Source organism: Pezoporus occidentalis, unplaced genomic scaffold, assembly GCF_034315485.1.
Source record: "Pezoporus occidentalis ecotype Australia unplaced genomic scaffold, CSIRO_AGI_Poc_V1 ctg31, whole genome shotgun sequence".
Lineage (NCBI taxonomy): Eukaryota > Metazoa > Chordata > Aves > Psittaciformes > Psittacidae > Pezoporus > Pezoporus occidentalis.
This window is the reverse complement of record NW_026915052.1, coordinates 6254398-6281715: the sequence shown is the minus strand read 5'-3', so window position 1 is coordinate 6281715 and position 27318 is coordinate 6254398. Positions and strand designations below refer to the sequence as shown.

General features: G+C 41.2%; 1 protein-coding gene across 10 annotated transcripts in view; it reads left to right on the top strand.

Annotated features, from left to right (window-relative positions):
- The window catches only part of OSBPL5 (oxysterol binding protein like 5), a 177106-nt gene that overhangs the window by 123003 nt on the left and 26785 nt on the right, over window positions 1-27318 (top strand). For all 10 annotated transcript variants that reach the window (XM_062628120.1, XM_062628119.1, XM_062628128.1 and 7 more), the window contains exons 4-8: window positions 6320-6400; window positions 7061-7162; window positions 8753-8956; window positions 14243-14327; window positions 24600-24771. In XM_062628120.1, the coding sequence (XP_062484104.1) occupies window positions 6320-6400; window positions 7061-7162; window positions 8753-8956; window positions 14243-14327; window positions 24600-24771 (644 nt within the window). The remainder of the gene's footprint in view (window positions 1-6319; window positions 6401-7060; window positions 7163-8752; window positions 8957-14242; window positions 14328-24599; window positions 24772-27318) is intronic.

Here is a 27318-nt window from a genome sequence, read left to right as displayed (position 1 = left end):
TGGTGATCATAATTGTTTATTCCAGTATTTCTGATGGGGGAGCTGAGGGTAAATGGAGGTGCTAAAATAGAAATGTTTTATTAAACAGTTTTGGAAACCATATTATAAGCTGAAAGTCCAGTTGTTTTTCACTGATCACTTCTTTGTTTGTTTAAACTCAGCCTAGGGACAAAAGCTGTGCCTATAGCTGTAGGGGAAAGCAAAGTTTTGCTTCCGATTTCTCCTCAGCCCTACAAATGTATCAGTCATGTGAAGCAGCATCTTTCTCAGTGTGCAACTTCCATCTCACTTAAAATATTCTTTAAATATTCTAAACTTGCAGAACACTCTTCCCGTGAAGGGCACATTCAAATGATCAAATAGAAATCCCATCAGATCTGTGACTTCTTTATTTACTATAATCTGATGCAATGGAGCAAAGTGTTCCACTGAGCAGTAATATAGCTTCATATTTGGAGTTGCTTGAATAGCTGAATTTCACAAATTATTTTCCCCAGATATTGCTGTCAAGTCAGCTATTCATTTGTACAGGCTTTCCAATTTGCGTTAATCATTGTGCTATTTCAGGGTTGCAAACACAGTTGTGGTGTCTTTGCAACGTTGTTGAAATAAGAGGGTTGTTTTTTTGGAAACGAGAAGATTTTAGGTGAAGATTATTCAGCTTACTGTAAAGCAGCATATTAATTGAAGGGTAATCTTTCCTAATGCAAAGCTTGCTTGTCGCTAAGAATCATTTCGCTGACTCTGCTGTGCGCTGGATGAGCTGTTAATTCACAAAAAATAAAAAAGATTTAAAACATAACTGCTTATAGTAAATTGAAACAAAATTGTTCAAAATCTGTGAATATTCACATCAGTAACAAGAAGCTCTTCAGTTGTAATGTTGAACCCAGCTTTTCCATAGTCTTTATACTACTTCAGGAACTTCTGTTTCGTTTCTTTGTATCTGCAGTGATACTGAACTGTAGCAATTATAAGTGGAAAAGATACTGGAGAAAATACTTGTGAGCAAGGATGTGTCTCCCACGTGACAACTATTTTTGCTTTTGTGAAACAGAACTTATGACCGCAGCTACTACTACTTTTTTTTTGTTCTGCCTTCAAACTCCCATCTGAGTTCATCTTTCTCTCACTTGGAGACAAAAAGAAAAAAGAGCAACTTGTAAGCTGTCAGTGCTGTTAACATTCAGACCACAGCTTGAGAATGACTTGATTTTAATGTTTCTGATTTGCAATAGTTCTGTCTATTTGTCTCTCATGACATATTTCTTTGTCTTCATCCCATGCAGCAAGGATTGCTTGTGCTAAAAACAACAGGATATTCCTCTTGCTGTTATCCAAGGCACAGCATACTGATGGGCTGGCATCCCCCACACTGGAATCAGTCACAGTTTTTCTCTGAAATGATTTATTTCTGCTTGGAAATGAAGTCACCAAAAAGACACTGGATGAGAATAGCACTGTTGTGAGGACTCTGTGTCCTCTCTTACAGAGCCTAGCAGAAGTGTAAGGGTATTGTGAAAAATGCTAACAATCAGCCGTGGATCTCCAGAGCTGCATGACTGAGATGAAAGGAAACAGCAACTTAACTGGGGTAAAAAGTGTGTCTCTGAGCACAGTACAGCCTGTCATCAGCTGGCAAGGTCATCACTGAGGCCTGTAAAAGACAGATCTGGTTAGAGAAACAAAGAAGGACAACAGTTTCCAACCCCTGTGAGTGCTGCTGCATGCCCTGGTAAAAGTTTGTGGCAGATCTTCCCTCATGATTGTGAGAATCAATATATGGAAAACATGCGTATTACCTTCTTATAAGAATATTCTGGTGTTTTGTGGTTTGCTTGTTTGCTTTGGTTTTTTTAATTAAAAAAAAATTAATTCCCTACCCTCCCATTGTACAAAGTCTCATCTCTGGTTAATATTGTTCACATATTGCTGCAAAGAGAATGGGCCAGGTTCTGATATCCTACACAAGTAGTATGCTAGTGTCCTTGTAAGACTTGCTGAAGAGAATGGCTTCTTTTAGTTTTCTGCCAGGCTGAGAAAGGCAGGGCAATAGAAGGACATCATTAAATGCTTTGGTATGTCTTAGCAATGTAAGGCCCTGCTGTATCTTAGGAATCTCTAGAGCTCATGGCCTGGATTACTGGATCTTATGTATGCCATGAGGTACAATCAGAACTATTCAGACATATTCATGTAAAAACATGAAATCACGTTACTTCAAGTCACTTATCAGGATAAATCTGGAGGAACTAACTGTGCATGGCTGTCAGCAGTAGCGTGGGGGCCTGTGGTATGCAGTCCTGAGGGCTTAGATCCCACCTTTCCTGTGAAAAGGTAGAAACTTTAAAACCAGAAATGCAATGCTTTTCAATCTGCAGACCCAGCGATCACCTGCAAATAAACTATTTAGGATCCGTGATGATGCATCCCAATAAGCATAACAAGAAGCAAAGTCAACACGGAGAAGCAATCAGTTTGCTTTGTTAAAAAAGCAACTGGGCAACAGCATCAAGTTTCTGAAAACAGGAAAAGTCCCAGGTCAGATACATCTGAAAGCTATCTTGTCCATGGCTCCTAGTTAAATCCATGGCTTGGTTTTAGTGAAATTTTCTCTTTTCATAAAGCTGGGTCATTTTACAACCATCTTGAGGAGCTGTGCTATTTGTTAAGCAGCTGGTACATCACAGGTTTTGGGGCATGGCAGTACAGATACTTTCCCATGCCTAGAAATTCTTAGGCAGTGAGGGAATTACTTAGCTAACTGCTTCTTCATTCTTAAGCCTGTCTTAGTGTGCATCATCACTGTGGCCATGTTTCCCTTTAGAGGCAAGACACACCAATTTCAGTGTGTCTGAAGGTAGCTCAGACATGGGGAAGGAAGTGCCTGAAGGAAGCAGAACAGTGGTCCAGGAGCCCACCACATCAGCCTCCAAGGCTGTTAATCCAGCTGCTTTGACCAAGTGAAAGACCAATTTGTAATGATTTCAGTCAAGTTTCACTAAATTTATTGAGCTCCTAAAGGCTATGGTGATGTGGTGTAAGGGGAGATTATCCCTTCATCTGCTGTTGTGTGCTGCAGCTTTGTAACATGAATAGCAGCATCAGCTGGCATCTGGCATGCAGTGTCCTTGGTCATGGAGCAATGAGTCAGCTCTCCTGAAGAGGCAGAATCAGTGTCTCTCTGTAAACACCGCAGCTTTGAAGTCTTCTGTTTAGGTTGTTTATCTTTAGCATGGCCCAGAGAGACCCCAAGAAGGGGGCAGGTGTGGCTGGTAGAGCTGTGAAAGTGCCTCAGTGTGTGTTAGTGCCTGTTCCCCATGAGCAGTGCAGTGGGTTTAGCGCTCAGGTTTGCATGGCTTGCGGCGGTTGTCAGAAGCTTCCTGAATTCATCTTCAAGTAAATTTCCTCGACCCAAGTGAGCTTAGGGGCCAAAATTTTACTCATTATGTAAGAGCTAAGTTGTAATTGTCCAGGCAACAAGTGATTGTAGCTTGTTTTAATTAATTAAGCAAAAACCACTCATTATATCCTAATGCTTTGCAGACACCTGAGCAGGATTTCCTAGAATCTGTGGGATGTCTGTGCTATTTCTGCTTCTCACACCAGCTAATGAGGAATAGTACATTGCGTGTCTCTCTGCATCTGATCTCTCAGGCTGGAGGGAATGAGATTACCCATAAACAGTTGCCTTATAGTTGTATCTCAAGGACAGGACATTCTTTCCACTAATTGGGAGAAAGGAGGGGAATTCTTCTGGCTAGTTTCAGAGGACACACATCTCAAATCATCAAAGCATAATCTCCTGATAGTTCAGAAGGATTCTTGCTCAAAGACATTTAAGCACTTAGAAATGTTTACTCATAAAGAAAAGCTTATAGCATATTTCCCAAAGGTCTACCACCGCCCTTTGAAATGTGACGAAGGTCCTGTGAGCACAGTTCTCTGCTCAGGCATTGTATCTGTGCAGCGGTCCCTACCATAAATCTTGTATTTTTACAGTGAAGTCCCATGCACAGAAAAAGCATGCACCAGAGACAACATTGCAGGTAGAGGAGACAAGCCTAACTTTCTGTTAAAACAAAAATGGCAAATACTGAATAGAGTGCAGGAGTCCAAGATCTGACATTTTCTTTTGAGTGGATCCAGTGTCCAGTTGACTTGTAAACTAGGACAGTCAGATCAGGCACTCCACTGGTCTTTATGTGCCATCACAGCATTTCATTTCTCTGTTTTTTCGTAAGTATCATGTGTAGTTTTAGTGAATGACGACTATAAGGGTTTGCGAAAATAATAAGTTCTGAAGTGACCCTTGCTGTGCTGCAAATTGCACCTTCTGCCCCTAGTTTCTAATCCTTATCATCCACAGAGAGTTTTGCTCAGTTGAGCATGCAGCCGTATCTCCCATTTTTGCTCCTGCTGCAGTCTCCAAAGCATAGTTTATGGCCTTGTCCTGGGTTCAGCAGTAGCAGTCATGTTTCTCCTCCTTGGTAGCTGGTGCAGTGCAGTGTTTTGACTTTCGGCTCAGGAACAGAGCTGATAACAGTGATGTTTTGGTTTGGCCAAGGACTTTGTGAGGCTCATGCTCTGCCAGGGAGGAGGGGAAGCCAGGAGGAAGCAGAGACAGGACGCCTGACCCAAACTGACCAAAGAGGTATTCCATACCACAGCACGTCATGCCCAGTATGTAACTGGGAGTGAGCCGGAAGGGCTGGGAGACTGCGGGGTTGGAGGAGGTATCGGTCGGTGCTTGGTCCGGCTGGGGGGCAGAGTTATCGGCTGGTTGGTGGTGAGGTGATGTATTCTCTTCCCTTGTTATTTCCTTTATCATTATTATCATTGGTGGTAGCAGTAGTGATTTGTGTTATACCTTAGTTACTAAACTGTTTTTATCTCAACCCGTGGGAGTTGCATTCTTTTTGATTCTCCTCTCCGTCCCTCCGGGAGCAGGGGGAGACAAAGAAGGGGGGGAGTGAGTGAACGAGTTACCTGACTGGGTTTAAACCACTACAGGCCTGTTTACTGTGATCAGGTCATGCATTTGCATGTGATCTGGTCATGTTTTATCTAAGCCATGTGAAAAGGATGTCATTAAATATTTTCCTGCTCGCACTAATATTCAGCATGGTTTGTGGCTATAGTAACCAGAGATGTTTCTGTCTAACTGGGAGGGAAAAAGAAAGTGGGTCTGTCAAAACTAAAGTACCTGTAAAATTGCTGCATCGACTCATGACATAAAGGAGAGAGAACCTGAGAGCCCAGTGGGTTCGTTTCACATTACAGCAGTGAATTTATATATGTGAACTATATTTGACACATTTTTTCCTTAGTGCAGCTGATTTTTGTGTCACACTCATTAAATCAAGGTGGCCCAGGGCTGAGCATTATTATAAAACTGTCATGCATCAGTGGGAGAGACAGTGCCTGACCCTGAAGACCTCAGTCTGAATGGCTCAGACGCGTGAAAGGTTAGAAGGAGAAGAGGTACAGCGGGAGAAAGTAATTTCCCCAGGGTCACATAGAGGAGCCGAGACTGTACCATAGTTCTCATCACTGACACTCCTCAGGTTGTGGACAATTTCCTGATGGTACCTATCCAAGTAGGGGTTCTGAGAGCTGTACTCCTGAGGCATACATTATTTGGGGAACAGTGATACTGTGACCATGGCTAACAGAAGTAAAGCATTTTGTCAGCCCATCAGCACAATCATGAGATCAGTCTGTAGCCTCTGAAAAATTAATTTAAGCAGCACTGACACTATCAAACATAATTTGAAGTGACTGTATATTCCCTGCCTTGCTTTGCAAGGCCACAATGATGATTATGTCCTGTATTTTCTGTAACATGATTAGGTCATTTCTTGCTCAGTCATGTTTCTGGATGTTTCAGCTAGGGCAATAGTCATTGCCAATATTAAGTCTAGTTCTGAAAGATACATACCAGCTTCCCCATAATTTTTATTCCAGTAAATGAAATACTTCCAGATCTGAAAAGAGATGGGCAGTTTTCAAGGTTAGGAATAAGAATGGGGCTTTTGGTTTGGTTTGGCTTGGCTTTTATTTTACCAAGACTAATGGCTGCATGGGAGAAATATGAAGAAAATTTGGTGAGGAATTTTCCAATTAACTATGAGAATAAGAAGAAAGATTGGACTGCACTGAAGTATGCGTTTTCTGCACCTGCCTAGTGTTCTGCTGCTGAACTCTGCAATAGGCTGTTTCATGGATTCCTGGGAGATATAAATGACTCTTCATTAGAGCATAACTCAAACGTTGTCATGTTAACACATTCCTATTTTCTCTCTCCTTCTTTTTTTAGATTGAATATAAGTTTTGCAATGGGTCTGACAAAGAGTGTGTGTCTCCCACAGCCAAATTCACAAAGAAGGAAACACTGAAGGTATGCGCAAAGCAGCCAAGTCAGCATCAGCTGACTTTCTTTTACAAAGCAAGTAGTACCTTCCAAACAAACCATTGGGAACTACTGAGAGTCATTTCCCAACACCCAGAGAAGCCTCTGACTCTTCCAGAGGTCACTATAGGCCAAAGGCATTTACAAGCTTTATGCACAGGATTAGATTATAAACTGCAAACAGAACAAGTCAGTGTAATTATTTCACTCTGCTGCTATGTTCCAGAGCCATTAGGCACCTCTAGAGGATTATAATCCTTCATTGGTCTGTTAGGAGGGGCATGCCAAGGCAATCTGAGCAAATTATTGCTTGAATACTTGTTTATCTACCAAACCAAAAGTATAAATGATTTGATTTGGATGAAATTAGATTTCATCTCTTTAATTTGAGGGGTGGGGAGGACTGGGTATTCAGCCTCTTTCCATTCTCCCAAAGAAAAAGCAAATTAGATTTAGTGCAACTTCAGGAGCAAAAAATAATGCCTGCTATCTCAGTATGGCTTTATTCTTCCTTGTGCTCATTTCTGGGGAACCTGTGCTGGGTCAAGTTCTAGCTGAGCTATACATAGCTATCCTTAATGCATTACGTTCTTTCCTCCACAAAAGAGGCCATGATCACACCTGCTATGTTTTCTTCGTTCTCACCAGGTACAAAAAAAAAATTACAGACAGGAGAAGAAAAGAGCAACCAAACAACTCTTCAGTGCTCTAAAGGATCCCAGTGTAGTGATCACAGCAGACTGGCTGAAGGTACTTAGTACAGACCATTGCTTCTGAGACTGAAGGAAAAGATAAGTGAGAAGTAGCTTATGTGTCTGAGACTTACACACTGGCACTTTTTTTTTGAGTGAAGGGAGACTGAATAATTTTGTGTTGAAGTTGCTGTAAAGGTATACTTAAATAACTGCCATAAAGGTGGAGTTGTGGGGAATATTTACATCTTAACCTAACTCAATCCATCTATTTCATGTTAGTAAGTAGCAACAAGGACTCAAAAAGTGCATAGTACAAAAGGAAGTGATGATGTTCTTTCTTCACTTAAAGAATCTGCGCTGGCCTCTTCCCATAGATGTGATTTTGTACTGAAGAGGGAATAGACAGAGTAACAGCCTGGAAATGGACATATCCGGCTTGTTCTATTGACAGTTGGATTTTATGTTGTCACAGCACAGAATGAAACATATTGGACCTGATGACACCTGTCATTTCTCCTTGTGCAAAGACTCAAGCAGTGACAGCTTCTCACTGAAGTCCTGAAACTTCGTGTGTGGCAAAATAAATTTAGATTGACATTGAGAGATATTACCTTCTTTCATTTTTTGGGGGGCCATTTAGTCTTCTTGACTAATAGTAAATCGGTTGCTCCTTTTACAATGGCGAAACTGTATTTCCAAACTTTGCCAAGCACATATCCCTCTCAAAAATATAAAAATGTAACTTGGGAATTCCATGAAACAATACAATTCCATTTGACCAGTGTATGAAAACCCTCCAATTTTGTTCTATGATCAGCATTAGAAGTCATAAAATTGAGAGGTATATGATTTATTTGAGAAATTAGCAACAAATTGGCAACAAAATGTTTCCATAGTGTTTAGTTTCGATGATAGGTACATATTGAGATTTTTAAAATACAAAATACTGTTGCATATTTTCTGTGGTTGGAAATTTCTAGTTCAGCAGCATCTAATGCTGGGCTACAAAAAAAAGAACAGTGACATAAGACTTGAGGTTTGAAGACAAGAAGACCTTAGGCATGGTCTAACCTTACTGAGAAACTTCCACAATCTTAAAGCTGTTATCTTTTAATATATGCTATCAGATTTAATTTCTTCTATACAAGAGAGAGTTTGTATTGAGCTTGACAGAGAAGTAAACCAGCTGGAGAAGGTGCTTTTAAAAATGAGATCTTTGACAAAACCCGTTAATATCTCTGTTCCGCAGAGCACTATTAAAATGACTTATAAGTCGAGTTAGACTAGCTATAACATTTTTCTATGCAAAGTTCTAATTGGCATGTTCTCCATGATTATTAATAGATCACTCTCACATGGGCCAGCAGTGCTGGTTGCCTAAAAAAATTAAGCAAGCTGCTAACATTTAGCCAGTAATAAAATATGAAGACTAAATTCTGATAGCCAGGTTTACAAGGTCTGTGATTTTGCTGTGAGGGCCCTAAGTATTCTGGTAATGCAGTGTATTTTCCTAAAGAAGTGTATCAAAGTGTGGCCTTGGGAGAAACACATACTGGAAATACTGTATAAATACTGAATAAATGCTGGTTTTCTTTTAAGGAGCAACATAAATGCAAATTTCTGTTCTCTCCCTGCTTCTCTCCAGATTCGTGGGACTCTGAAGAGTTGGACCAAGCTGTGGTGTGTTCTGAAACCAGGAGTGCTGCTGATTTATAAGACACCAAAGATTGGACAGTGGGTTGGGACAATCTTGCTCCATTCTTGTGAGCTGATTGAGAGACCCTCCAAAAAGGACGGCTTCTGTTTTAAACTTTTTCATCCTTTGGATCAATCAATCTGGGCTGTAAAGGTAACAATCCTGATGAGTTGAATGACCTCTTCTTGGTCACCAAAGTGCCTGAACTAGCATTCAGTAATCTGGCATTGATATTATCTAAATTTGCAGTTATTTAGTTGCTGTTAATAGTGCTGAATTGACTTCATAAAAATATTGAAGCCACCAAAGCATGGTCATGATATGACATCAAAGGAATGTGGTGCATTGTGATCAGTTATGCAGATGTGTCATTCTTGGTGTATGGAGGCATGCATAGGCTGAGGAAAGGGGTAATATGTTAGTGCAGGAAAAATATCAATACCTAGAGGCACTATCAAGGCATGGCATCCATCTTTAAAAAGAGATCAGGAATAAATACCCAGTCAATTGATTTCCCCAAAGCAAGGACACACAAAGCACCAAATACTTTGCACAAAACTGGAAGAATAGTTTGACTTCTTTTTTGCTAATGCCTCTGAGGTTTGGGTTTGTTTGCAGTAGACTTGGAACTCAGTGGTCTGCTCAAGCCTTGACTGTTCTATGAAAGTGTGACTTTGGATAGGTTGACTTAATTTTCTCTTCTTGGAAATGGAAATAGCAAAATTTTCTCCCTTTCACTTCGAGCTATTCTTCAGACCACTGTTACTTACAGGCTGAGACAGTCTCTTCCTCTACACGCAGTAGCTCCTGCAGTAACCTCTAGTTCTCCCTGTAACACAAATGATTAATATTTTCTCACACTTCTTGAAATAATTCCCTGCAGATTTTAAAGAGCGGCATTTCTTTTTCTTCTTTCCTTTAAGAATAGTTAAAAATAAAATATGATGGCTATGAGCAAAGAGGAAGACTCCAGTACCTCCTGAGAGGTACTGAGAGCAACATCTGTTGGATACCCTGAAGACAAAAATGTTCTTGAACTCATGTCCCTATTAAAAGCAGTGACTCAGCAGAGTTATTACAGGCATAAATTCTCTAGGAGACACCACCAGTGTAAGCAAAGCATTACAATCTAGTGCCTTGCTGCAAGGTGATCAGTAGAGTAAATCTACTTGAGAAGACTTGTGTGAGAGTGATGAAGGCATCTATCATTGGCATCATAAGATCTAACAAAATGGAGGGGAAGCCTTGTGGGAGCAGATCGAGCAGGCTCACTCATGCTCATCAGTGCAGTTAATTGAACAGTTTTAAACACAGCTATACCATCACTATAAAAAGTCTTGCAATTTTTAATAAAGTAGGAGGAAACAATTAAAATTAACTTCAACAACTAAGGGTAAGAGCTGCTTATTTTCTGACAGTAGTTCAGCTCTGATCATTGCCTAGATGCATTGCTTTTGCTTTAACTCCCAAAGGGTTCATTGCTACCTTGCTTCTTACTCACTTTTGAGAGTTTTGCTGATTTTTACTTAAAAGCATGCACCAAGAAGGTCAATCGTTTGCTGTTCATCAGCAAAAAAATTCCTTGTGACTTGACAGATGATCTGAATTCTTCTGAAAAGCACAGTCAGGAGAGGTAATGAAAAAGTAGAATCAAAGGTGCAGTCAAGTACTAAAAAGTAGCGTCAGTGGCAGACCTGAAGTGTTGTGCTAGAATGCCCTTCCCTTGATATGAATCATCCAAAAGGAAGAGGAGCTTTTATCAGTAGGTGTATGTATTTGAGCATGCATATGTATATCTAATTCTTGTATCTCTTGAGAAAATATATGACAGAAATAGGACTTAGTATGTTAAATATGAAGGGAATGTTTCTCTGAACATGTTTGTGTACTAAAGGAAGTCCCAAGACATTTGAATTTTAAAGTCAAAGTAATGCTCTAAGTCACTGTCCTGCTTTCAGCTCTGTAAAGTTAGTCTTCTTAGCAGCTGGTACAGTGCTGTGCTTTGGATTGAGTCTGACAATAACACTGATAACACACCCATGTTTTAGTTGTTGCTCAGTAGCACTTACCCCATCAAGGACTTTTTAGTCTTTTAAGTTCTTCCAGTGTGGAGACACACAAAAAGCCATGAGGGAGCAGAGACAGGACACCTGACCCAAACTAGCCAAAGGGGTATTCCGTACCACAGCATGTCATGCCCAGTATATAAACTGGGGGGCAGTTACCCAGAAGGGCTAGATCACTGCTCTGATTGGGCTGGGGATCGGTCAGCAGGTGGTGAGCAATTGTACTGTGCATCACTTGTCTTTTTATCTTGAGTTTTACTCCTCTCTCTCTCCCACTCTTTTTCATTATCAACATTCTCATTATTATCATCATTATCATTATATTATAAGTTATCAATAAATTACCAATAAATATTGAAATTTGTTAATTTATTAAACTGTTCTTATCTCAGCCCATGGGTTTGCCTTATTCTGTTTCTCCTTCACATCCCACTGAGGCTGGAGAGGGCAGGGGGAAAGCGAGCAAGTGGCTGCATGGTACTTAGTTACCAGCTGGGGTTAAATCACACTTAGAAAGCCACATTTGAGCTGCATAGTAGGGCATTTCTTGAAACCTGAGTTCAGCCTGGGTTGTTATGTGTGATCGATACTTTCAGCCACAAGGGGAACACCAAAATGCACATCAAGAAGAAATCCATCTATGAAGTGCTTCATGTCAAAGAAGCTGTCTTCACTCTGGTAACAGTTTAAGGCTGAAACTGCTAAAAATGCTGGTTTATGTCATTTCAAGCCCTTCTTTTAAAGCAACTGAAGCAGAATTGACTGATCTAAATTGGTTATGTATAATTGTGCAAAGAAAACCTATTTCTCATGAAATATAGATTAGCCCATGATTAAGAAAAAGCCTATGTTACTGTCCATCACAATAAGAATAAGGTCTGGCTAAACAACTTCCACTTCTGGCTAAAACAGCTTGTGAAATTTTCAAGGATTTTCCAGCCTAGAGTTGATGGTCCAGCTTTGACTCACATCAGTGGACTTGTAGCTAACTCAGGGAAATTAATGAGCACCTTTGTATGTGTTGGCCTGGCTGCTCAGCAGACATTTGGATCTAACTGCAGGGTTCAGTCCTGGAGGAAATGTCTGGTTCAAGCACTGGCCTAGGCATTGATAGTTGTGTTAGCCAATTAAATCTGATGTGCAGGCATTTGACTTCAGTTAGAGCAGGGTGAAATTTTGTGGCGCCTTTCAAATGGTAGGTAGGTAAGATGTAAGACCATTACTTATAGTTGAAAGCTAAATATATGCACCAGAGAATTTCCTATAAAGTTCTTTGGTGTCTAGAGTTATCTTAGAAGCATATTACTCAGAATCTAGCTGAACAGTGTGGTATAAGGTGGCTTTTATTGACTGCAGCTTGTTCTGTCATTTACTTAGAGCACTGAATGAGTTGGGGTCAGACCCGCTGAATCTGGAAATGTGTATGATTTGAATTGTGTTGATTTTTAAGAGTTTTGAGTCATTCCTTTAAAGGAAAAAGTTCTAGTAATGGGCTTGTGCTGCTGCTTTTACAATTGTTTGTTCTACTCCATAATACAACACAGCTAGTTTCATCTTCATCCTTACAGTTGCCCACAATACTCTTAATGAAAGGGATTATTTCCAGTTTTTGAAGATTTGTTTTATACTCTGTAAGACTGAATGTCTTGTCATACTATCTGAAACAGTGTGAGTCCACTCCACTCTTCAAAGCCTAATCAACCCCTGTTTGATAACGCCTTTTGAGTCTCAAATCAAATGTAAAACCAGGAATGATCTGAAGATAATCCTTTCCTGGTTCTACTGTCTACAGGCTGCAGCTGAGCTCTGACTCCTAGTATAGTGAGGATAACATTCACTTTCGGTGAGATAGTCATTGTCTGGGAGGTCTTAGACTCTGGTCAACAGGCATGATGCTCAAAGGCTGTGAGACAGAAATCTTCATTATCTCTGCAGTGCAGATACAGAACCTCATTTACTCTGTGGAGATGTTGACTTTGTTTTTGTCATTCTTTTTCTCCTCCTTCTGTGGTAAACAGCTCCCTCCACATATGAGCATGCCTTACTACTGAATATGTTTCCTTAACAGAGTGACCTGGTTGCTCCTTGTGTTCATCCACATACTTAGATATATGTTAAAACCTTCTTACCCCTCCTTCCCTTCTCCCATTTTTTTTAAATAATGGTTCTCTGGATCTCTACTATTTGGCTGTGGGGTTTTTCCTCCAACAAAGGAAATATCAATCTCTGCACTGAAAACAAAAGTAATGGTGTTATCAAGAATTCTCAAACATCCTGCTCATCTGCAAGCTACTGAGAGGAAAAATGCCATCTGGAATGATGCCTGATTGCATTAATGTCACTAGTAATGTCTTAAGCTGCTCTGCTCTGGTTTACTAATCAAATGTCAACTTTGCCAGTCCTGAACTATTAAGCCTTTAAACAGTCTTTAATTTTCCTTTCCCCTCTCTCGTGGGAGAGGAGGGAGGAAAAAGAAATGAGTAACAACAATCCAGTTTTCTCCTGGCAGCAGTAGAACCCTGCAGATGTGAAGACAAGAAGCTAGACTGGAGACTGCTGTCTTCTCATCACTGCATCTTTGTGGAATACGCTCAGATACATGAGTATCTATATCCCAGATACATGTTGATTGTGGCGGGATGTTTAAACGACACTAATCTTTTTTACCACAGCCCCTAACTAGGGGCAAAACAAACAAGTAAAGCCTGCTTTTGCTGAAGCCTGAAGTGGCTGTCATCCCAGGCACCACAGCAGGTTCTCAAAGGATCTGGATGCAGAGGTGAAAGCCTGCAACCCAGCAGCACGTGTCCATACAAGGAGACCTCTAGTCCTCAGCCAGTGGTTTCTCTCTGTCTCTTCCTTTCCCACAGACAGGTTTGCAGGATGGAGTTTCCCTGTTGTTTCCTTCCAGAAAAGCTGCCATTGCCTTTCTGCTAGAGGCACTCACAGCTCAAGTTGTGGGCTCTCGCCACTTTTGTGGTGACACATAAAAGGTGTTTCATTGCTATTTTGTCAGGCTGCAGACAGACCCAACGAGCACCACATGGAACAGTCCATTCTGGTATTGCACAAAGATGGCTAATAGCAAATACTTAACTGTTTTTGTCAGAAATGAGATTCCTTCCTGAGGATCTGAATAAACAGAGTAGGTTTTGGGCTGTCATAGGTTAGACCAAGCTCCATTTACATCACAGCTCATTACTGTTTTGGAGCTACAGCAGCAATATTGTGATTGTTAATGAATCTCTCCAAATTGCTCCTTCCTTCTTCCCTGTCACACACATACATACTCTGCCCAGGAAGGGTAGAAAGATGTTGAATAGTCCATTACATCTTCTGTGCCTTACATCTTTTTGTCTGTGTGCATTTCCAGGGCCCAAAGGGAGAAAACGTTGGTTCAATCACTCAGCCTCTTCCCAGCAGCTACTTGATTTTCAGAGCAGCCTCTGAATCAGATGGTAAGTTTTTTGTCTTCATTTGCTTTCCCCAGATTGCATGCTCTGTGCTAGTTAATAAAATAGGTTTATTTAAAAAAAAAAAAAAAGTATGTAAAAGAAAAAAAGGCTGCTCACCCTGCTTGAGGTGATGTTTGTTAGCAGTGGTCAGAATCAGTCAGCAGAATACAGGTGCATTTCATGTTCCTCACTGAACATCAATCTTTCTGGCCATGTGTATGGAAGAAGGACCTAGGCTTGTAGCTGGGGAAAAACACCATGTCAGTATATGCTAAAAGATGAAAGGAGGTGATCACAAAACTGGGACGAGAGGGGAGCTTAACTATTTCCTCAGATCAGCAGAGACTTTAGTGGGTTATCTGCCTATGTCTTACACTAGGCAGGGATCTGTTGGAGGAAAATGACATAGTAATATTGAAGAGCTGTTGATAGAAGTCTCTCAACCACCAGAATTTTCTTGTATACTTGCTGTACTGCGGTTTACAGTATAACATGCCTAGATGCTGGTGACTCCACATGTAAAATACCATTCTTGGAATTCACAGAATTGTAAAAGATGCATTTAGGTCAATATGTAACAGGCATGCCAGCTTACTGTGTGAAAATCTCTATAAATGGGTTTAGTGGATCTAAATGATCAGTGATTTATAAGTAGATAAGATTAAAAACATGTTTTCATTCCATTTGACCTTCAGACTATTGTAATTTTTTTTGTTTGGTTTGTTTGTTTTTTTTTCCCTAGCAAATTAACCCAGGCTGTTTGTTTTATGGATATTTTTCACCTACCCCACCACGGGTGCTCAGGTAGCTCATGCCATGAGTTCCTTTGGGTAGCATCTGGAGTAACTCTAAGGACACAAGGATTTTTCATGGAGCACAGAGAGCTTTGAAATCAGTGTCATTCTGGTCTAGTGATTAAGTTTTACATTTTCCTAAAGGCTGGAAATGGCACAAAGCTGCTAAACTCCAGGCATTTCAAACCTTGGTTATACGGACAGCCCACAGAACAGACATACAAGCAGTCCCACAGAGTTCTCAGGCAACCAGATAACTTCAACAACTGTCTGTCAATCCAGATTATATAGATTATTATTTCCTTAGAGATCCATGTAACTTGTCTTTCCATTAACTTAATTAGAAAATGTGCAAAGGGACCAATGTGGTCACTGTATGTGTTCAAGACGCATTGCTGTCTCACAAAGCACTTTTTTTTCCCTGGCATTTCAGCTATATTCTAAATGAAAACTTTCATTCTGGTGGAAACTTAATGATTAAATCTTAAAGCCAGCCTGACAAAGAGACCTGTGGCTGAACCTCTACTCTCTCTTTTTTTGATAATTGCCATAAGCCAGTTACATGAAGTAGAATAACTTTAGATTTGTTCTAACTAATCATACACATAAAGGCTCCCGAGCTTGCAATATCTCCCAGGAGATCATCAGAGGTAAAACTTTTCTAGCTGTGATCTCTCTGCATGGATCATAGACCACATACTGAAAAAACACAAAATGGACCATACCTGGCACATATGAATTTTCAATATTTAAATGAAGCTTTCTGCCCAGTGAAATATCAGAGGAGCTTAAAATAGTGAGTTACTGGAACATATTTTTAAAGCCAAGACATTAGCCATGATCCTTGGGAAGCATGCAGAGGCCAGGCATATCAAAGAAGTGTTACTTTAAGATTTAGCATGATTTTCCTTGAATTTTCTGCTTCTCCACAGTAAAGTCATAAGGTTAGATGGAAAGCTAAGGTGATCAAGGGAAGGAGGAAAAACTGAGATACCTCTCAATCAAATATTGTAAACATGTACACAGAAAATAACTAGGGCCTTTGGTTAAGGATGAAATAATACATGCTCTTGAACAACACTAGCAATGCCCTAGAGCCACCTGCATAGGTTTGGAGCACCCGCATTATGTCTGCTAGATCCTGAGAAGTCTGAGGATGTGACCATGACAGCTGATGTAAAGCGCTGTGATCTGTCCATTTAGCAATGGACTTCACAAAAGAAAATAACATGGTACTGCACTAGAAATATTAGCATGAAAAATGGTGTAATGTTCGGCTGAATAAGAGTATTTGACTTCACAGCTGAGGTCAGTGAGAAGTGGCTGTACCTTGTGCAGGAAGGAAAGGATGTGAATCCACAGATAAGGGGGAAGAAGAGCTCATACACTGAGGCTAGCCTCCCTCCCAAACACAAGAGCAGCCCTGGCATTGTGACTATGGTGTGCTCCTTTTGTTTGTTAGTTAGCTTTCATGGGGGCAGTTTAGGAGTATCAGCTCCACTGAGCAGTGTAGACCTGCTGACAAATAGCCAAACACATGGGTGTCACACTCTGAGATGAGTGACTTGGAATAGTATTAACATCAGTAGATGGTGTAAAACATATGCAGACGAGGACACAATAGAAACTCTTACGTTTAAAGAAATCTATATAAACTGCAGCAAATTAAAGCTTGTACTTTGCAATTAATACGAGTTGATTTTAAACCCATGAGACACTACTGGAATGGTTGTAGACTGTTACATAGCTCTACCTGCTGTAAAGAGGCATCTCCAAAAGGGTGTAGCTGAGATTGTTTCATTTCTTTAAGGCACTGGACAAGCATAGAGGATGCAGTTATGGTCAAGAGAGGTGGGAAGTTAAGGTAAAATGAATTAAGCTAGCAACTTGGGGCAGGTGGAATCTGTTCCCTTGCATAATGTTAGCATATATTTGTCGTATGTTCCCATCTCCTCTGTAGATGCAATATTGTGTGAGTCTGCAGCATCTTTGAGGAGGTGTCCTGACCATGTTCTTCTAAATGCAGTCTCCCATGCTAGTAGTGGAAAATGAACCATGAAGCATTTGGCAAATTTAACAGTAATTCATGGAGGCCTCTGACTTGCTGGAGAATATTGAATTGCAGCATATATTACATGTACAGTTCTGCTATCCAGGCAACTATATCATGATCAGCAGCTACATGGCCTACTTTTTCTCTCAGCACTTCAGAATCCCTTTTTTCCCCTCTGCTGTACCATCTGTGACAGGCTGTTGGTAGGATTTAAGGTCCTGACTTCTGGACAGCCTGCAGAACCACTGCCAAGCTACAGTAGGTCTCACATGCACAGACCACAGCAACAGTCTGCTTTGTGATATTTCAAAGACAGCTGGCAGGTCATGTCAGCCTATGGGGCTCAACCTGAACAAACAGAAGGTCTTTCTTTCTTACCAGTTTCAGAAAAGAAAATTGCTTTTTCCAAACCAGTGACTGTGTATGCATTTCAGATTTATGCTGATGAGTGGCTTAGAATTAGTAGTTTAAACCTGTCCCAAGCTCCTTGCCCAGACCTTTCTGGGGCTGACTCTGATATTTCCAAACCAGTGCCCCAGACCTCCTAAGTATTTTGAGTTACCTGCTTAAATCTCATAGTGCAGATCTCCACCTTGCCACCAAAGAGACTGCTAAGGGAATTCAAAGTGGCAGATTACAAGGTTTAAAGGCTTAGCAGTGGAATCGTAAGCTACACTTGCATTTTGTTCCTTATGTCTATCCTCTCCTTCAGATATGTTTTGTGTAGTCTCCATTGCTTAATGTGGATGGAATTGTGTGGAAATCCTGATGGTCTGGCTTATAGTGTTGTTTCTTTGCTAGGCATCTGGCTTTTCCCCAGAATCGATGCTTTGATCTCAGGAGGAAATTAGATTATTGAAATAAGGGTCACACACAGAAGCAGTGAAGCAGGAGAAACACTGCAATTTGAAACCAAGTTCACAATGAAATATATCACTGGCTCCTGGCAGTGCTGGAAAAAAGTTACCTTCTTAGCTTTGTGTGCTCTTCATATTCCTTAGACCTTTCACAGCAGTTTAAAATCCAGGCATTTACAACCAGACTTCATTTAGCTTGGTGCATAAATTGCACCTGCAGCTAATTTAGAGATTGCATCCTTGCATCCTGACAGCCAAAGTGCAAGAAATTGTGCACACAGGCACTCAAGTGGTACAGCAAAAGAAGCAGGCAGCTCAATACCATGACCTTAATGTTCACTGACTGAACCAAATCAGGCTCTCCCTCATCATTCATGATTTGTGTGCACTTGAGCAAGAATTCATCCTTTCCAGGTGGCAGTCTACTTCAGGATGATTTTTAAAAGCATCTGTCTTGCTAAATGTGAGGCACAAGGACAAAAACTGTGTGACTTAAATAACTCAAGAAGATTAATATTTCCTTAGTGATGCCTCTCTGGAGGGATGTATGGTCAGTAGATGTGAGGCTTTTGAAGTCTTAATTGGCAAGACATTCATCCCAGCCATTCTATGTCTACAGGAATGCACTGGAAAAAAGGTATAGTCTCAGACAGAGATTTCTGTGTGCAACAGCGTGATTCCATCTCGAGTAGGTTTTTGTTATTGGTGATTGCTGAGAGAACGTTGGCTGGCTCCTCTGTGATCAGCTGTTGCAAAATGTGGCAGATAGACTTGTTATGTCAAATTATGGGTTGTTCTAGGTGAATAATGGTGACCGTAAAGAATTTCAGAGCGGAATAGCTTAGTGTTTTCAATACTGCCTGTTTTGCTGTTTTTTTTTTCTGTGGGATATTGTGGTAATTTTAGATCTGCTTGACGACTAGGACAGACTCTAGTTACTCATTGAACTGAACTAGGTTAGCAGCATAAAGCAACCTAAGGTTGTTTTGGGGTTTTCCTTCTGCAAGGGGGAGAAGAAATGTTTTTTGTCACCTGGTTTTAGTAGTTCCTTTTGTCTGTGAAAAAAAAAAAAAAAAGCAGCTGGTGTGAGCGCATGGGATTTTTTGCACTGAGCACCACTGCATGATGTGTAGATGCATTCCTCTGACATCTGACTTTCCCAGAACATCTGTGATCAACATCTGCGATCAACATCTGCTAAAGTGATGTAGGGAATGAATATTGAAACCAATGATCAGTGCATGGAGAGAGGCTGCTACAAAAGAGAGCAGGAAGCCAAGCTAGTCCTGGCACTCTGGTAGGACATCCACTTTTGGCACTTTAGGAACAGCCTTGTCAAAGAGTCATTCTATCCCCATTGTTGCTGGAGGGAGCCAAAGGTGGCTGGACAAGCCACCACCTGACCAGTTCAAATACCAAAAGATGAGTGATGTGAAATGTCCTTGTGCCGGCCACCAGTGTGAGTGATGCAGCTGGACTTGACTTTAGACATCAGAGCTGGGCATCTTCTCTGGGTAGGGTGTCATTTCTCCTCATTATTCTCCTCACTGAGAACTCTGTTAGCTTGGATGAAAGATTTCTGTTGCAGAGTTTTGTAAACTGTTCTGTGTGGCTTGTGAGAGATGTGGGAGCATTATGCTTAGATGGACTATTTTACTCTCTCCCTTTCCACTCTGTAGCCCAGGTAAGAGCCAGAACTTACTCTGTGGGCTGCCACTTGAGATTCAGTGACAAAATTCAATTAAGAAAGAGTCAAGCTAAGAAATAATGTCTGAAAGTTCAAAGCTCCCAGGCAGAAGAAGGTAATGCAGGTGGTTTTGAGACAACATGATCTTTGCAGAAATTGTCCAAAAGTAGTCACTACAGTAGAGAGAGTAATACATCGTTGGGTATAAAAGCTTAAAAGCCTATGGGGAGATTCTGCCACAGGCTGACAAAATGCTCTTGGGTTTCCCTTCAGAATTTAAATATATGTTTGTTTTAAGCCACAATTTGTGGAAAATTGTAACTGATAGGTTGCAGTGTTTTACATTGCAGCTTTAAATACCTCAGATCTTCTAAAAGAATACCATTGTACCTCCTTCACAGCTTTTTTGCTTTGTGTACATGCATCATATTGGGCTGCCATTCCTCTCTGAAGGAACCCACGTTTTGCATCTTCACAGTATCACAGTATGCTAGAGATTGGAAGGGACCTTGAAAGATCATCTAGTCCAATCCCCCTGCCGGAGCAGGAACACCTAGATAATGTTACACAGGAATGTGTCCAGGCGGGTTTTGAATGTCTCCAGGGAAGGAGACTCCACAACCTCCCTGGGCAGTCTGTTCCAGTGTTCCGTCACCCTCACTGAGAAGTTTCTTCTCAAGTTTAAGTGGAACCTCTTGTGTTCCAGTTTGTACCCATTACCCCTTGTCCTATCATTGTTTGCCACTGAGTAGAGCCTGGCTCCATCCTCGTGGCACTCCCCCTTTCTATATTTATAGACACTTATAAGGTCACCCCTCAGTCTCCTCTTCTCCAAACTATAGAGACCCAGCTCCCTCAGTCTTTCCTCATAAGGGAGATGTTCCACTCCCTTAATCATCTTAGTTGCCCTGCGCTGGACTCTCTCCAGCAGGTCCCTGTCCTTCTTGAACTGAGGGGCCCAGAACTGGACACAATATTCCAGATGCGGTCTCACCAGGGCAGAGTAGAGGGGAAGGAGGACCTCTCTCGACCTACTAACCACCCCACTTCTAATACACCCCAGGATGCCATTGGCCTTCTTAGCCACAAGGGCACAGTGTTGGCTCATGGTCATCCTGTCGTCCACTGGGACCCCCAGGTCCCTCTCCCCTACACTGCTCTCTAACAGGTCGTTCCCCAACCTATACTGGAACCTGGGGTTGTTCCTGCCCAGATGCAAGACTCTACACTTTCCCTTGTTATATTTCATCAAGTTACTCCCTGCCCAACTCTCCAGCATGTCCAGGTCTCGCTGGATGGCAGCACAGCCTTCTGGTGTGTCAGCCACTCCTCCCAGCTTAGTGTCATCCGCAAACTTGCTGATAGTACACTCAATTCCCTCATCTAAATCACTGATGAATATATTAAATAATACTGGTCCCAGTACTGACCCTTGAGGCACTCCACTAGTTACAGGCCTCCAACTAGACTCAGCCCCATAGACCACAACTCTCTGGCTTCTCTCCTTCAGCCAGTTCACAGTCCACCTCACTACCTGATCATCCAGTCCACACTTCCTCAATTTAGCTGTGAGGATGCTGTGGGAGACTGTGTCAAATGCTTTGCTGAAGTCAAGGTAGACTACATCCACCGCTCTGCCATCATCCATCCACCGTGTTATTTCCTCCATCCATCCACCGTGTTATCTTTCTCTGATCCAGTTACCTGGCATATAAAAAAAAAACTTACTTGAGTCAACCACTCAAAATTAGAAAATGTGAGAATTTAGGTAATCAAGAAGCCTTCATGCAGACTACCGTGACTATAGATGACAGCCTTTAATTACGTGACCACATAATTTTTTCCTCCAGTTCCTGCAGAAGTGAGTAGACTTGTCAGGTAAGCAATTAAGTAATCCAAATGCTAGGAATTTTGTATAATTTTCATAATAAAGAAGAATATGACTCAGTATCAAGATCATTCAAATACAAAAACAGTTCATGTAGGCCTTTAGCAAAAAAACAGGTTTACCTGTGTGCGATCCCTGAAATTAAGAGGGTATAATTTACAGTGCTATGCTGCAATTAGCGCACTGTTGACTTGCCGAGAATGTAACGTTTTCATTTGCAGAGGAAATCCAGTATTTCACGTCTGATTTTGTGGCGCGTATTTATTTGGATTCACAGCGCCACCTGATGGCTGAAGGCTCATTTCTTAGCTTGGGGATGCTGTGCATCCCTTGAGTTCAATTTCTGTTAGAAATTAAAACAAAGGCATACATTGGTGCCATTTCTATGTTCTGTGGGACACAAGTAATGCTGCCTGCTAATGCACAGCGAGTTCCTCTAAATCTTTGTGTCTCTGCCTTGGAATATTAGAATGCATATTTTTTTTTACTTATCTATTTATGCTTTCTGAATAAGGTTTCAAATAATACTCAATTTACTCATAACCCCTTCCAGGGAATTATATGAAGAGATGAAAAACCTAGATAGGCTATTTAGAAATTTCCTCTGGTAATGTGGACCACAAAGTTTTGACCAAGCCTGTAAGCTCCTGTTAAAACCAGTGAATACATGTGGCAGGGGATGTGGGGGATTAAGATTGCTGCCTGTGGTATAGTGGCCAGCATGGCCTGCTCTGCCTGCAGCCCCAGCGAGGTGTGGGCTGCAGAGCACAGTGAGGGGGATGGCTGAGGAGACTTTGGGTTCATTCTTGCTGTCCTTGTTAGAAAGTGTAACCATAGCCAGTGCGTTGTTGCAACTGTCATAAGATAATGTCTGTATGGGAGTGCTGCAGGGCACTGAGGAGCTGACCTCTGTTACTGCTCCAGGGTGCTCATGCTGATACAAATCAAGCTATCTATCAAAGCACCTGATTTCATAAGCCCATTGAATATAAAATGACATATGAAGCATTTCCAAATGTTAAATCTTACAGTCCTCACTCTGCACAACAGGAAAAGAAAAGCAAAGGTAAAGAGAGGGGAAATTCAAACGAGGTGAGCCTAAGCAGAAGTGTGCTCCCTTGTACAGAATAGCCTGAAACAGGTTTTCATCTTGGTGGGTTTGGGAGGGAGGGGATATGGAGGAAGAAGTGGATGTGTGCTCAGTGCAGCCATTAACTCTAATGAGTTATCCATGCAAATCCTATACATGGTGAGAAGAGAATAAATCTGTGTGTAAAGCCTTAATGCAAGGATATTTTTAAAATACAATAGTGTGAAATCAATTCCAACAGCTTTCAAACTTCCTAATCTTATATTAACCATTGTTTGTGATTTTGTTATTAAATCATAAGCTGACGCTGAAGGAATTTATGGGATGAAATTGGAATAAATGACTGGGCTCTGTGGTGTTTGTGGCTCAGTGTTCAAGTGCAGCTCTTCAAAGCTTTTACTGTTGTAGCTTTGTATCAAAGCAATCACTGAAAGCTACTCACATTTATAATTATTTCTTTATATACCTATGATCTGGATTTTTTTAAACTCTTGTTGATCTTCTTATAGACCCAAATTTTGTTCATATCGATGTTGATGGGAATTTATGAGATTTATGCATATGCTTGATGCTAAGTGTGTGATAGAACTGAATGTAATGGAAGCATTTCCCAAACGGGACCTAGGAATGAGTGTGGTCCAGGGAAATCCTGTTTGTAGCACTTTTATTGAGCAAAATCCTTTTGTTTTCTTCACTGCCTCTCAAGCACACTTCCAATTATTGTAAAATATATTCTGAGTAGTGTAACGAAAATCTCTGTTTTATGTGCTTGAAATTGGAGGGTAACTTCCATGGTACGTCAATTCTTGAATGTTCAGCCAATTTACAAGTGTCCTGCCCTCATTAATGACTGCACTACAGAAGCAGGCTATTCTCAGGTGCTTCCAAGAATACAGGGACTCCAGCATTGTGGTAGATATGCTTTAACACTGACACTCAGCTTTGTAGTCATGTATGGGTCATTTTTAAAGGAGCCAAGGGTCAGTTTGGATTCCTGTGCTTTTTCATTTGCTGCCTACCTCTGAGACCTATGCAGGCCTTAAGAAAATCCAGTGAGGCTGTGCATAGAACTACGGTTTGTCTTGTCTCCATGCCATGTTTATAATTTCTGGTGTTTGCAAAGGAGACCCTCCAGGTAATGATTTTTTGTGACAAAATAAGAAAAATTGATGCTCCACACAGATTACATAATGCACTGGGCAGGGAGAAGGAGGGAAGAAAAGCAAGAAAAATGCAGAGAAAAAGGAAAAGTAAACGGCCTGACAAGCAGCTCCCTCTAATATTGATCGCTCTGGCAAGTACTAATCATCGTCGTTCTTGTTCTGTGTTTGTTATTGCAGCACTACACCCTGCGTGGGACCTCCAGGCTGGCTTGTAGTTCAGTAATCCCACACCAAGCAGGGGCCTCTCCTGTGCAGCGCAGTGCCTGGGTATCTCCCTGCCATTGAGTTGTGTGTGTGACAGTGATGCCAAAAACTGGATGTGGTTTTGGGAGGCATTACTTGCACACATGAGCTGCTAGGTGGTTTCAAAGCACCATACCTGTACACATTTCCTGCATCTCTGTCAAAGTCAGAAAGAGGCAAAAGGGGATGTGAACAGGTTGTGGGAGAACAAAAGAAGAGATGCTATTAGGGAAGGGGAATTTGGGATGAGCATCCCACTGTATTACCAATACAGATGTGTCATTTGTGCAGCCACAGGTGTAAACCACACCATTTGGTGTAAACCACACTGTTGCTGGCAAGATAACTTAGGGATTATATATATAAAAAACAGGTTATTGTGCACAGTGACTTCCTGGATTACAGTGAGCTTTTCTCCCAGGCAAGAAGCTTTTGAGAAACAGTGTATGAATTGTCTTATTTACTCTCCTGTGCTTAAATATTTCGTTTCGTTTTCACAGGCAGATGCTGGCTGGATGCTTTGGAACTTGCCCTGCGTTGCTCCAGCCTCTTCCGGCTCAGTGCCTCCAAGCAGGGAAAGGACGGAGAAATGAACTGCTCGAGTGATTCTGCCCATGCGGTGCTCAACCACCTCTTGCACACAAGCACTATCTCAGACCAGGAGTTCTTCCAGTAAGATGGGGCTATCCCTTCTTAATGCACAGAGAGGTTTTGCATGGCTCATGCTAGGGGATTCCTTTAACTTCAGTATTGTACTGCCAGAGTCCACTATGGCAACCTGTTTGAAAAAGCAGCCTGTATGTTCATCTCCTGCATCCACCACTAATATATGTGTTTGGTCATGAGTTTTGTTGTCACCTAATTCTCGAGCACATAAACTGGAAGGAACCTCAGTTGTGTTCTTGTGTGTATAAGCAATTTTATTCTGTCCCCTTCTTGGGCCAAAATGCTGTCTGGAAATGCTGGCTTGCCTAAGTAAAGACTGGAGAATCTAACTACTGGAATAGGCCTGTAGTTATACAGGCATAATCACTAGCAATGTCTGTCTGTTGGCTAGCACATATGGCTGTGAATCTGATCTATTTTTTCAATAATGTGCTCTCTTTTCTAATAATACTGTGTGATGGTCAGCAGAGTGCACACACTGCAGCCTTAGTTTTATAATTACTTTCTCTTTCTGCAGGAATTTTGAATGGTTTCAAATTTCTTCCTTGATGCATCAGATAAAGTTTTACATGAGGGAAAAAGCCCCCACAGCCTTCTTTGTATTCATATTCCTAGCATTACTGCAGCATTTTGGAAAAACTCTCATCAAAGCTCTGTAAGCATTAAAAAAAAAAAAAAAGCAAAAAAGAGGCCTTATGTGTTTCTTATAGCTAAATGCGCAACTTAAAAAATCCTCTGGTACACTTGGCCTTGGAGTGGGAACTGGGAGATGTGTCTATTCCTAGCTCTGCTCATAGGAATTTGACTTTTAGAACTCACAGCAGTGCACCATTGCTTACACAGTTTTTAGGATAGGAATTCTTGCAGTCTGCAAAAACGATCCCTTGCACAGAGGGACTTTACCTTCAAGTGATTTTCTTAGGCTCTGTTACAACAGCAGTGATCTCAGTCCTCTTCAGAGTGTTGAGGTCTCTCTGGTAACATGGGACCAAAGTGATGGCAGCATTTTGGTCTGCCCTTTGATCTCAGAGGCTCTGGTATTCCCAGCATGTGTTTTCCATTACTGCTGTTTGGTTTTCTAGCTACAGATTGAAGAGCTTTAATGAAGAGCAATGGGAGAAGAGAAGGAAATCTGACGTTTTAGCAGGGCATGGGCCCTACTACTTGTGCAAATACTTCTATTGTTCTTGGGCTTCTTCCGTAATACTTTACTTTCTAATTTCTTCCTGCTTAAGAGAGAGTCTCTTAGGACTGTGCTCACTGTGATACTGAATCTAGGAATGCAGTGGACTTGTTTTTCAGCTAATTGATGTGTGTACAGAAGTCCAATACTAAAATTAGAATGGAGCCTGTGGCATGGAGAACATTCAGGTAGACCCATGGCTACTGTGAGGAAGTGCAGAAGGTAGAGTTAAAACTGTGTTAAAGTATTTATTCAAAATATGATGTGTAAATGACACTTAAACAATGCCTCTTTTTCACCTCTTAGTTGTTCAACATTAAAGCCTTCTTGAATTATGGGGCTCAACAAGGAGCACACGTGGCAGATTTTTCACGAGAACAGAATATCCACAATTGAAGCCAGACTTTTCTGACAGGCTCAGATTTTAGCTGAGTCTGGCTCAAGCTGGGTGTTCAGCATCTGATTGTTTGGACAATATACACTCTCCTTTCTGTGTCCTACCACTGGTTTTAATGTGTACCCAGACTTTCCCCAGTGCTTAAAGACCAGGCGAGTTTGATGGCTGTGAAATAGGGTGACAACGTGCTGTCATCCTGATAGAATGAAGAACATTTAAACAAGGGAAAATGCAAACCCAAAACTGTACAAATGCTGAGCAAGGCATTTTTGAATTGCCACTGACAGTGGCTTTCTCATAGGGATTCAATAATTCTAATTAAATGCCTTCCCTACAAGGAATCTTACCAATTAAATTGGCATGCTGTTGTTAGGGGCCAGTTAATTACATTTAACTCTATCTTCAAATTAGCCAAACTACTCTGTCAAAGAAAAGGGAGATGATGTGTATTATAGGGAGAACAAAACCCAAGGGAGTTGGCTAAGTCAAATCTTCCATTGAGCCAAAGTTGCATTTGTCTGCTGGCTGTTTTGCTCTTTTCCTGCTGGGAAAGAAGTCAAGATTATGCAGTGATTTTAAAATCCATGTCTTTGGTAGCATATAAAATGAGAGGGAGGGAACTGTATGAGTGAATCAAAAACTAAAGTACTGTGTAAATCTGTCATTTTAGACAAGAGGCCTTTAGGACACCAAGCACTCTTCAATATGAAATCGTATTTCTTGTGGCTTGCATATCTTTTCTCCAGCAACACCAGGAACCTTGTTGGTTAACTTGTTTGACAAGAGCCAAATAGTTTCTTTTGCTTTGTGCAGAAGAGCCGTATGAAGGCCAAAGAAGTCCTGATCACTGACTGAAGTTTCCAGGAATGCTGCTAGAGAATAAAGCACTGGTATAAGACAGCTCCAATATGCTGAAACAGTAAATTAGCCATGAAAAATGCCAAGTTATTCATGTTCATAGTGGAAATCCAGT